The sequence below is a fragment of the Brachyhypopomus gauderio genome, chromosome 18 (assembly GCF_052324685.1).
Source record: "Brachyhypopomus gauderio isolate BG-103 chromosome 18, BGAUD_0.2, whole genome shotgun sequence".
NCBI lineage: Eukaryota > Metazoa > Chordata > Actinopteri > Gymnotiformes > Hypopomidae > Brachyhypopomus > Brachyhypopomus gauderio.
Genome location: NC_135228.1, coordinates 3,507,279 through 3,520,619, shown reverse-complemented (window position 1 = coordinate 3,520,619; position 13,341 = coordinate 3,507,279). Strand labels below are relative to the sequence as shown.

The following is a 13,341-nucleotide window of genomic DNA, read 5'->3' as shown; positions in this document are numbered from 1 at the left end:
TAAAGAGTGGAAAAGAAAAGGGGAGAGAAAATTAAAAGGGAAAAGACAGAAGGGCAGGGAAAAAAACAACCAGCACAAATGACCACATCAAAGAAGAGCAGAAAGTGTACCCAAGACCTATAGCACAAATGACTGTGATGTATGTGTATGTGTGAGTGTGTGTTTATCAGTAGAGAACCGTGACCATTAAACCTGGGCTCCCATCACCCCCTCCACTCCCCACCCCAAGAAAAAACTTGTTTCCTCTCCTAATTAACTGCAATAAAGAAAAAATAAAAGACGACAGTACAGCTTTAGAAACACAATAAACAATAATATCTGTACTAGATAACATCTTAAGCAAAATAAGGTTCCAAACAAAATAAGGTGCACAGCTCTGTGTTCCTCGGAAGCGGAATATGTAAACAACGCGCACGAGGGCATCAAAGGACTGAATCGAAACTAGCTAGCGGTGGTACGCTAACGACAGCTAGCGTCGCCACAGCGGGCGGAAATTATCATACAGTTAAGCCCGCCCACTAAGAGGGAAGATATGATTGGTCAATTTTACTGTCATTTGAAACTGGTATTGCGCTGAATTATAACTGCCTGGCCCTCTGCAAATGAACAGCGGGCATCACAGTTCTGATAGGGGGAGACACAGGCTATATTAAATATAATTTGCTTATATTTTTGTAATTGTTTAGATGTCGATTGTCAAACTGTAAGTAGATAAAATAAAATTGGATAAATTATATTATATATATTTATGTTTTAAGAATATTTTTAGGCCCTCTGAGAGGGCGTAGAGGGCCCTGACGGTTCCCCACTGGTGTTTATGTGCAACATAAAAGTGCAACATGTACGGAATGTACTTAACAGCAAGGGTAGAAAGCTGCAACAACATTCCCCCAGAGCAGGGTGTCCGCAGGGTTGTAAAAAGTATTAAAAGGTAGTAAATTCAGTTGGCCAAAATGAAGGCCATTAAAAAGTATTAAAAGTATTAAGCTTCATCTGACGAGGTATAAAATTTTCGAACGCTCATTCAACTGCCTAGACGTTTTTGAATTTGTGTTAAGTGCCTTTCTCCTAAAATTATTAAATTACATTTATTTACATGTTGCTAGCAGTGATATCACGTGACATGACCTGATGTTTGTCACCTAAATACCAGCTGGTTTGCCGCCAAAATACCAGCTGGTTTGCCGCCAAACCTGTTAGCGAAACACTATGGGATTTAAACAGGCATGAAAATCTGTCACCTTTCAGCGAAATTTGCCGTTTTGAAGTTGAAAAGGGTGACCTACGCGAATCGTTTAGATCTTGTGGTGCGGGTTCGGGAGATTTACATCTATATATATATATTTTAATTATCATATTGACTTAATAAGCAAACGGAGCACTTCCGAAATCGGCTATTTCAATGGCACAGTTGGCCACCCAATATTAGAAACAGGTAGATTTGTCCCACCCAAAAATTAAACCACAGAAAAAGCGGAAACTATTTAAAAACTTTTTTTTTCTAAAAGCGCGGTTTGGCAGCACTGTGTTTGTTGTTACAACTTGTCAGGCGCTGTCTGGGTCTTTCGCTTTCTTAAGGATTGTGTTGAGATGTTCAGAAATATCCCGCACTCATAGCGTCATTGACCCGAGCACTCGCCTCGCTGCAACGTCTGTAGTTTGCGCCAGCGTTAAACGCGAGGTCAGTGATAAGAGCAATGAATAGCCAACCATATGACCATATACATGACAATAAAACAGCTTTATTGTAACGTGCTGTTAACAGACTAGGAGGGTTTGGGTTAGCTAACGTTTATATTAACGCTTGTCAGAAAGTTCTCTGAAACGTAAAGTTACATTACTCTCTGGCCACGTCCCAAACTGCAGACTGCTACTACACTTAATGTGTAAAAAATAATAAATAAAACAAATAAACAAACAAATAAATAAAAGGACACCATGGTTTGAAGTGCTTTCAGTAGTGCAGTATCTAATGTTCCAGAGTGTGCTGTTTGGGACACAGCCTTACTGTCCAACATTAATGATAGTCTTGTCTAGTCAGGAAACCTTAACATATATTTTTTTGTCATTTCATTTCAGCATGCCACCAAAGAAAAAAATAAAACCACAGGACACAACACTCCTGAGTTTTTTTTTAAAAGAGTGGAAATTGTTTAAGTATACAACAGAGTTTAGAAATAATAATAATAATTAAACCTGTTGTTATATTATTTTAAATATTATGTATCACCTTATTAGGAGAGTACTGGTACAAAGATACAGTAACAGCGCAGAAGCTGCAGAGATCATTCGTGCTTTGCCTTCAGAGGTACATGGATTATTTGGGCAAGTGGAAGCTCTGGTCAGGTTGCTTTTAGTAGTCCATGTTTCATCCTCTGAGGCAGAGAGAAGTTTTTTGGTTCTATCTGAATATAATCCATACATTGCATGCATAATTTATTTAAAGTCTGTGGACAATAGTATCATGTTGTATTTTGTTTATTATTTGCAATTTACCGTAATTCCACAAATGTTTTATGTCACTATACATCAGTAGCGAACCGTGACCATCAAACCTGGGCCCGCTACACCCCCCCCCCCCCCCGAAAAAAAAATTTCCTCTCCTAATAAACTGCAATAAAGAATAAAGAAAAAACCGAGACGACAGTATAGCTTTAGAAATGCATGTAGGGCGTTCAAATAACATTTGTACTAGATAACTTGTTAAGCAAAATAAGTTTCCAAACAAAATAAGGTTTCACAGCTCCGTGGTTCTCGGAAGCGGAATATGTAAATGAGGACGTCAAAGGGCCGAATCGAAACTAGCTAGCGGCGGTAGACTAACGACAGCTAGCGTCGCCACAGCGGGCGGAAATTATCATACAGTTAAGCCCGCCCACTAAGAGGGAAGATATGATTGGTCAATTTTACTGTCATTTGAAACTGGTATTGCGCTGAATTATAACTGCCAGGCCCTCTGTAAACAAACAGCGGGCATCACAGTCCTGATAGGGGGAGACACAGGCTCACAGGCTTCCACTTAACCCCTCACCTTCCAACACAGATTGAATAAACACGGGTGAATAATTTATTTGCTTATATTTTTGTAATTGTTTAGATGTCGATTGTAAAACTGTAAGTAGATCCTGCCCTGACGGTTCCCCACTGCTATACATACAGTGATTAACTACCTTACCTACAGTGGAATTATATAAATATTTTAGAGGGAGGATAGGGTGGGCTTTGATTTGATAGCAAATGTGTCGTCGTCCCCCATGTCAAACCCGCTCCTAACGCCCTTGCGTAATGGTAATCGCCGTATCCCCATGCCATCACCTGTCATAACCCCCCCCCCCCCCCCCGGTCTTCTCACCTTTTTAACCCCTGACCCATTTTCATGCCTGTTTAAAGACTGGTTTAGGCCAGTGGTTAGCAAAAACCAAAAGGCCACTTCAGTCGCCGCTTTAAGTCATGCTGGTATTAAAAAATATTTTGTAGGTATTAAAAAGGTATTAAATTCAACTTAAGAATCTCTTTATATACCCTGCAGAGGCAGGCAGAGAAAGACCTGGGAATAAATTTGACTTTGACATCAGTGACGGCTAATCTGCTCGTTTTGTACCTAACTATAGTCCCTTTTTCATATTTGTATTTATTATTAGTGGTGGGACTTTTAACGCGTTAATTTCGATTAATTAATTACAGGGAAATTAACGAACTAAAAAATTTAACGCATTTAACGCATGAGACACTTTTGCACTGTGGAATGTTTCTCAGTGCACGAGTTCCAGGCATACAGATTATATGGACACACAATAAGATGAGCATGATGGAGATGACTGAAGAGGCTACGCTGGTGGATGGGAAATTTAAATATAAGTAACTTCCAGATGGAAGTACAAACAAAAAGAGTGTTATTTGCACTTTATTCAGGAAGGAGTTCGCTTATCACAGGAGCACTTCCACCCTTCGTTATCACCTCAACGCAAAACATGTTGGGGCTAACGCGCAGGTCAGTAATGATAACTTAGCTGCTAAATGTATTCCTAGTACGAGCAAACAGTGTCGTGAGTCAACACTCGACCACATGTCGGGGTTCAAATTAAGAAACAAAATGTCAAAGTCCACGTTAGACAAATTGAGCAATTCACTGGCGAGATGGATTGCTGTGGACTGTAGACCGCTCTCTGTGGTCGGAGGCTTACAAGAAGTGCTGCAAATTGCGTCAACTGATGCAAGTTACGAACTGCCGTCCAGAAAGACAATGTCGAAGAAAATCCATCAGCTGTATGATGAGGAAAGGGAAGTAAAACCGGTTATTGTGAAGAGCGCCACAAATGTGGCTCTGACTGGGGATCACTGGACCTCTGTTAGCAACAAGAATGATCTTGGTGAGACAGCTCATATTATAGATGATGAATGGAAGATCCAGTCATTTGCTTTGAGCATGCAAAAGATCACTTCTAGGCACTATGGAGATGCCTGTGGCAGAGGACTTATGGGCTGTGGCAGAGGCCTGGGAAATTAAAGAAAAAAAAACATCTGATTTACTTCAGTTATTCTTATTCCAATATCCTGAGCAAAACTCCCAAAATGAATCAACATTTTTGGTCAGAATTTCCAGTGTTCTGAAAACTGCTCTGTTTTCTGCACTCATCTATTGCTCTGTGTAGTAGACTGGTGGAAAATAAACAAGATGTTGAAGTTTATGCTTATGTTCATTGATTCATTCATCATTCAAAATTTAAATAATAATTCTCATTTTAAACATTGAAATGCGATTAAAATGTGATTAATTTCGATTAATTAATTACAATGCTTTGAATTAATTCGATTAATTTTTTTTATTGCGTCCCACCCCTATTTATTATATATAATAATATATAATGTTTAATGCATCAGATAAAAAAATAAGTGAAGATAATGCCACATTTGCTAGCTCCACGTCACTGCAGAGCCCATTTCTGCTAGTTGTCCTCTTTCTGTGACGGGCAGTGTGAGCAACTAAAAAGGAAGCGATCACGCCAAGTCTCAGGGAAAGAGGATGGTTTAATAGAAAGTGCGCAAACCAAATACCCGTGACATAGATCCAGATTAAGGAAATAATAACCAGCAGTCAACTGGTACAAAGACAAGACATATATAGACGAACAAACGACCCTCAGGTGAGACGGATCACGGGTCCCGCCCACCTGAGGGACGAACATCACGTGACCAAAAACAGGACATCTGCCACTGTAAACAGGGGCGACCGGCAGGGGGCCCCCCCACAATGTGACAGACCCCCCCCCCCCCACCAAAGCCGCACTCCCCTCCGGATGTGCGGCTTACAGCGGCAGCACACAAAACACAACAAAGGGGCGGGAGGGCGGGGACACGACAGGGACCCGTTCCCTGCCGTCCTGAGCTGAAACACAAAAGCTCCTCGTCACAGGACGCAGACCAGGCAGGGACCTGTTCCCTGCAGTCCTGGAGCTGAAACATAAAAAGGACAAACACGTTAGCTCGCCTCCTGGGCGGGACCCTGGACCGACTGGGCCATCAACAAGACGATAACCACGCCCCGTCGGTCACAGGGCCCTCGCGCCCTAACCGGCCTTAGGCCGCTTAAGCCCCACCACTGAGTGCGGACCGGGAGCACATGGCCCAACATACGTCATAGGTGTGGATGTGTGCAGGCCGCCACACTGGGGTGCGACCACGGCTTCTACCGACCACCTCCCGAACCTACCTCTTCGCTCGGAACTGACCCCTGCCCTTTTCGCTAGGGGTCACCCCAGACTCCTGGGGAGTGAACCCCTCCCGGGGCCCCTCATCTCAAAGTGGACTCCTCCACCCAACCCAGGAGCGCCAGAGACCAGGGCCCTGGCAATGCGCATTAGGGACACGCTGGTCACCCCGAGCTCGAAGGAGAGAGTCTCCTCCTGGAGACCCCACTAGGTCCGGGAGTGCCGCAATCCACCACCAGGAGTGACCTGCAACACATCACACACACACACACACACACAGACAACACATAACACAAAACGCGCACTGCTCTGACCACTGACCCTCCTTTTACACAGGGGGGAAGGGACCCCTTCTTGGCATGAGGAAACACCCTGTCCTTACACCCCAGGCATCCTCAGCCTACAAAGGGGTACAGGGGCTCCTCCCTGCTCAGGGGTCCCTCCCAAAGGTCAGGTCTCCTGATGGAGTTGCGCCTTCTGAGCCACATGTCGTGGCTCAGGAACCCCATAGCTCCCCCCCAAAAACATATTTAGGCCCCCCCCCCCCCCCCCCCCCCCCCGGGGAACAACAAAACAAAAAACACATACACAACATATAACATACATGCACCCAAGATGCCCTCCATGCCACATCCAGTGGCACGGGACCTCAAATGGGCCCCTCCCCACACACAGTGAAGAGGGGTGCAAGAGAGGAATTACATAAAACAAAGCACGCTACACTCTAGGACAAAACGAACACACAAAGACAGAACACAAACAAACGGACAGGACCCACCGATGCGCGCGCTCTGTGGAGCGCAATGCGCCTACTCCAGCTCTCTCTCTCACCGTTTTCACAACGGGATCCGTAGATCTTTGGAGAGAGAGAGCTATCCGCGAGCGGCTTGCGCGTCACGCCCACAGCGACGCGTCTCTCTGGCCCGCAGTCGCTCACCCCCGTCACCACGGGATATCGGGTGAGCGAGGCGAAAGGAGCAGAGAGACTCTCGCATCGCATGCGTTCTAGCGCGCAGCACGCATCGGTGGACCCGTCTACATACACACACAAACACCACCAGCGAAACACACACACCACGGCACACTCACACACTCGCTCCCATCCGCTTCATTATTAAAACAAAAACACATCAACGTACACACACACACACACATACACCGACGATAACGGACGAGCGTACTGTGAGGTACCGGTGGTCTCGCTGGGTGAGAGCGGAGTCTACTGGTCCCCAGCTCTAGTCACCGCCGTGTGACTTACGGGTTTTAACACAAACAACATTTAAACACGGCGGGACGAGTGGGGACAGACTCAACACACTCTCAGACAATACACGACAAACACACAGCACGTAGACAAACACTTACCATGAGACATGACCACGAACGAAGGAGAAAGTAAGGGAGACTGGCGGCTTCCGAAAGGTGGCTGGTTATTCTGTGACGGGCAGTGTGAGCAACTAAAAAGGAAGCGATCACGCCAAGTCTCAGGGAAAGAGGATGGTTTAATAGAAAATGCGCAAACCAAATAGCCGTGACATAGATGCAGATTAAGAAAATAATAACCAGCAGTCAACTGGTACAAAGACAAGACATATATAGACGAACAAATCACGGGTCCCGCCCACCTGAGGGACGAACATCACGTGACCAAAAACAGGACATCTGCCGCTGTAAACGGGGGCGACCGGCAGGGGGCCCCCCCACAACGTGACACTTTCTCCCACACATACCGAAGAAGCTCACAGCTTGAACGATTCCTTTACAGTTTAAGAAGTTTAGAAGTATAGAGAATGTGGTACAGTTTTTGTCTGCAAATGTCTTTTTGTCTTTTCGCAGAATACTGGAGTCGATTTCTTGTAAAAATAAAAATGCATCAGCTGCAGTGGCTGTTCGGGGGGGGTTTAGTAGTGCCCCCGTGTCAACATCCTTGGACCCTCAATGAAGCATTAGACACATCACTTTTGTAAAAGTAGGAAAGCTACTCTTTTAGGGGGTTATGTCATGTAACAACTTTCCAATAATAGAAACTCCCTACAGTAAAAAAGATATACAGTGATAATCTGTGTGTGTGTGTGTGTGTGTGTGTGTGTGTGTGTGTGTGTGTGTGTGTGTGTGTGTGTGTGTGAGAAAGAGACACAATGTCAAAGTGTGAAAGAAAGAATATATAAACTGAGCAATGTCTTTAGTCTTACTATGATTTTGTACTTAGTCTATGATGTGTTTGTACTTAGTCTATGATGCCCAGTGTAGTAATGTGTTTTTTAATGAAAATACTCACTCAGCTTTTCTGGATGCTAAGACCACTGGCAGCAGTCTCAGTAGACATTCCTCTGATGGGTCATATTTACTCAGGACAAACTCATCCAGCTCCACTTCTGAGTTCAGCAACACAAACACCAGAGCTGACCACTGAGCAGGAGAGAGTCTGGCTCTACGGAGACAATGACTGGGTCTAAAGAAATGATGGCGACCTCGACTTTTCAGGTATGTTTGGACTTCTTGCTCTAGAGAATGATCATTCAGTTCATTCAGACAGTGGAACAGATTGATGGATTTCTCTGGAGAGGGATTCTCCCTGATCTTCTCCTTGATATACTTGACTGTTTCCTCTTTGCTGTGAGAGCTGCTTCCTGTGTGTGTCAATAGACCTTGTAAGAGAGTCTGATTGGACTCCAGTGAGAGACCCAGAAGGAAGCGGAGGAAAAGGTCCAGGTGTCCATTCTCACTCTGTAAGGACTTGTCCACTGCATTTTTAAGGAAGTCAGACATTGTTGACCTTTTGGAATCATGTAGGACTCCAGTGGTTTGATGTTCCAGCACATTTGTGTTGTTGGAGATGAAGGAGAGAAACGCATATAAAGCAGCCAGAAACTCCTGAACACTCAGATGCACAAAGCTGAACACGTTACCCAGGAACAGCACAAACTCCTTTCTGAAGATTTGTGTACACACTCCTGAGTACACTGAAACTTCTTTGACATCAATGCCACACAGTGTGAGGTCTTGCTCATAGAAGATCAGGTTGCCCTTTTTAAATTGCTCAAAAGCCAGTTTTCCCAGTGCAAAAATTGTTTTCTTAGTCTGGTGAAAATCACAGTCCACTTTGCCATGATACTTTCTGTCCTTGTGTTTGATGTGATAGATCAGGAAATGTGTGAACATCTGAGTCAGAGTCTTGGGGATCTCTCCACTATCTGCTTCAACCAACATTGTCTCTAGAACAGTGGCTGCAATCCAACAGAAGACTGGAATGTGGCACATGATGTAGAGGCTTCTTGATGACTTAATGTGTGAGATGATTCTATTGGCCAGGATCTGATCACTGATTCTATTCCTGAAGTACTCCTCTTTCTGAGGGTCACTGAACCCTCGTACCTCTGTTACCAGGTCAACACACTCAGGAGGGATCTGATTGGCTGATGCTGGTCGAGAGGTTATCCAGAGGAGAGCAGAGGGAAGCAGATTCCCCTTGATGAGGTTTGTCAGCAGCACATCCACTGAGGTCGACTCTGTTACATCCCACAAACTCTCATTGTTGTGAAAATCTAGAGGAAGTCGACATTCATCTAGACCATCAAAAATGAAAATGACTTTGTAAGCATTATAGTCTATGAATTGTAACTGTTTTGTTTCTGGGAAAAAATCATGAAGTAGATCCATCAGACAGAGCTTTTTCTCCTTCATCAAATTCAGCTCCCTAAAAGGAAGTGGAAATATGAAGAGGAGATCCTGATTGGCTCTTCCTTCAGCCCAGTCCAGAATGAACTTCTGCACAGAGACTGTTTTCCCAATTCCAGCAACTCCTTTAGTCAGCACTCTTCTGATGGGTTTGTCTTTAAAGAGGTCATTACATTTGATTGGTGTCTCCTGTGTTGCTGGTCTCCTGGATGCTGTCTCAATCTGTCTCACCTCATGTTCATTATTGACGTCTCCACTCCCTCCCTCTGTGATGTAGAGCTCTGTGTAGATCTCATTCAGAAGGATTGAGCTTCCATGATCTGAGATTCCTTCATTAATTTTACTGTATTTCTTCTGCAGCTTGGATTTGTGGAAAATTGATTTTTCATACACAATTCCTGATAAGAGAAGAGCATATTTCATATTCAGTTACTAATAGATTGTACACCTACGAGTAAAACGGGCAAAGAATGCAGTAATGTTACATTATTTCTGGCTCCTAATCTATTAACTTGTATTCATGTTATGCATGGTACTCACCCTTGGGCATGTGTGAGAATATCTTGTTTATATTTTGTTTACAATATATCTTGTATAATATCTTGTTTATTTTTCTCTTCATGAAACATTTAGCTTCACTTACAGCTCAGTTGCTATTAAAACATTTACTTGACATAATTTATTTACTTGATTAACTTAACTTAACTTTTACTTGATTAATTAGAGACTACGCTACAACATACATTTTACATTGTTTTTCTCATAAAGAGTTCTTACATTCTTACATTTAGTCAATATATGCTAAAGGTTATAAGCATGTTAACAAACGTGTTTTAAAAGGAGATATAAACTATGAACTGTCACATATAGCTCCACCCCCTGCCCCTGTCTTGTGTCGTCTGCCCTAGTCCTGCCTTGATTTTTGGTTCTCCTTCTGTCTGTCACGCCCCCTTGTTTCATTCCTCGTTATGGAGATTTTTTTTTGTCACAAGAACCTGAACCTGAAACCATTATTATTTGAAAAAAAAGTTAAATTCATTCAAGTATGCAAAAATTCAAGTTCAAATTCAGGTTCGGGTCAAAATTCAGGTTCAGGTTGAAATTTGGGTCGGGAAAGCATCTGGGGTACTTAGGAAGAGCAAACAAACTCAGAGCTAATGGAACTGCATCTGACCAATCACAAAACATCGCAGAGGTCATTGGGAGGCGCGTCTTCCTGCCAAGTTTCCTGTAAGGGTGCGGTCCCTGTTTGGCAGGTAAGCAGCACGAAGTGGCCTCTGTGCCACCCAGAAATGGCACCTTGTGGCAGCTGCCACATAATCGTGGCACTTAGTGTAGCCAGTGCTACTTGACTATGGCCTCTGCTGACAGGCATCTAAAGACTCTTTTGGGTGACTCTGCGTCCCCGAATTATAATTTGTTGCATTTGTTGAAATGAATATAGTTCATAACTTTTGTTTGTAAATTAATGCTGGGTGAAAGATACTAACCAACAGCCAGCTAGCCAGCTCAAAATTACTAGTTCAGAATACTGTTTGGCGATAACGTTGAATTTAGATTATTGGAGGGTACATGAATCTACAGTGGTTGACAGTTAACGACAGCACTGTAAATTTAAAGGATTTATTATTATAGTTTATACACTGCTCAAAAAAATAAAGGGAACAATTAAACAACACAATATAACTCCGTCAACCACACTTCTGTGAAACCAACTTGTTCAGTTAGGAAGCAACACTGATTGTTGTTGTGCAAATGGAATAGACAACAGGTAGAAATGAGAGGCAATTAGCAAGACCCCCCCTATAAAGGAGTGGTTCTGCAGGTGGGGACCACAGACCACTTCTCAGTACCTATGCTTTCTGGCTGATGTTTTGGTCACTTTTGAATGTTGGTGGTCCTTTCACACTCGTGGTAGCATGAGACGGACTCTACAACCCACATAAGTGGCTCAGGTAGTGCAGCTCATCCAGGATGGCACATCAATGCGAGCTGTGGCAAGAAGGTTTGCTGTGTCTGTCAGCGTAGTGTCCAGAGGCTGGAGGCGCTACCAGGAGACAGGCCAGTACACCAGGAGACGTGGAGGAGGCTGTAGGAGGGCAACAACCCAGCAGCAGGACCGCTATCTCTGCATTTGTGCAAGAAGGAACAGGAGGAGCACTGCCAGAGCCCTGCAAAATGACCTCCAGCAGGCCACAAATGTGCATGTGTCTGCACAAACGGTTAGAAACCGACACCATGAGGATGGTATGAGGGCCCGACGTCCACAGATGGGGGTTGTGCTCACAGACCAACACCGTGCAGAACGCTTGGCATTTGCCAGAGAACACAAGGATTGGCAAATTCGCCACTGGCACCTTGTGCTCTTCACAGATGAAAGCAGGTTCACACTGAGCACATGTGACAGACGTGACAGAGTCTGGAGACGCCGTGGAGAGCGATCTGCTGCCTGCAACATCCTTCACCATGACCGGTTTGGCAGTGGGTCAGTAATGATGTGGGGTGGCATTTCTTTGGAGGGCCGCACAGCCCTCCATGTGCTCACCAGAGGTAGCCTGACTGCCATTAGGTACCGAGATGAGATCCTCAGACCCCTTGTGAGACCATATGCTGGTGCGGTTGGCCCTGGGTTCCTCCTAATGCAGGACAATGCTAGACCTCATGTGGCTGGATTGTGTCAGCAGTTCCTGCAAGATGAAGGCATTGAAGCTATGGACTGGCCCGCCCGTTCCCCAGACCTGAATCTGATTGAGCACATCTGGGACATCATGTCTCGCTCCATCCACCAACGTCACGTTGCACCACAGACTGTTCAGGCGGATGCTTTAGTCCAGGTCTGGGAGGAGATCCCTCAGGAGACCATCCGCCACCTCATCAGGAGCATGCCCAGGCGTTGTAGGGAGGTCATACAGGCATGTGGAGGCCACACACAATACTGAGCCTCATTTTGACTTGTTTTAAGGACATTACATCAAAGTTGGATCAGCCTGGTCGTGTACTCATCGTGATTTACATATGAACGTTTCACCATGAAATCACCCATACACAATACAAACACTCTGTGAGACTCGGCAGTCCCAATGCTTTTCAGAAGTCTCGTATAAAGCAGAGTCAGAGCAACAAAACCAGAGATGGTCCCGCGTTATACTCCCCAGCTCACCACTCACCATGTTCTCATTCTATCCTATGTTGTTAGTATCTGTTAATCATTTTAATCATATTAGACACAGACTATAGAGATGTGATTTATAAAATGTGTTAACCATCTAGAAGGGACGCTGAACCTATTCAGCGTCCCGTACATCTTAGTAAGGCCTTAGAAAACTGTGTTGTCTACCGTGGACGTCCTCGGCCCGTTCTGGTACTAAGGTGTACCTAAACCGACCTTGCTGGAGACACAAGATGGTTTCCTAGTATCAACATGGAAGTGGCCACGTCGGCTCTCAGACCATCCTGACAACAACAAGTGTGGAGGGGGCGTGCGGGGAGAAGCCAACGTATGATTGTCAAATCATTTGTGATTTATGTTGTGTTCATCCAATCATATGCTTTAATCACCTCGTGTTCACCTAATGGACATCTTATGTGCTTATGAACTAGAGTATAAATCATGAGAGCTCGTGCAGGGAATTAGCTCTCGTTTGCAGGCGCTTTTGAGTGTATGTATAATGAGAACTCTGGATTGATCCATGTTTTGGTATTAAATCTATTTTACTTCTTTATCTTACCTAACTATCTGACTTTTATTGTGCTTGCCACTGAAGGGTTACAGAATTTCCAGAACAGCACGCACCGTAGAACAACTTCAGATGTTTACTTCCTAGTCTGGTATACGTATACAGCAGTCGCCCACTTTCATCCAGCACATAAAAAAGGCCTGTCGCCTCTTTTTTCCTTTTCTCCTTTTTTCACTTTTTCTGGGTCTTTCCCCATTTTCATTAATTTCCTCTTCTTT

The 13,341-nt window shown here is 44.3% G+C and overlaps 1 protein-coding gene across 2 annotated transcripts in view; it reads right to left on the bottom strand.

The window, feature by feature from the left end:
• Positions 1 to 13,341, bottom strand: part of LOC143481749 (NACHT, LRR and PYD domains-containing protein 3-like) — a 40,100-nt gene that overhangs the window by 8,751 nt on the left and 18,008 nt on the right. For both annotated transcript variants that reach the window (XM_076979886.1, XM_076979885.1), the window contains one exon: positions 7,987 to 9,784. In XM_076979886.1, the coding sequence (XP_076836001.1) occupies positions 7,987 to 9,784 (1,798 nt within the window). The remainder of the gene's footprint in view (positions 1 to 7,986; positions 9,785 to 13,341) is intronic.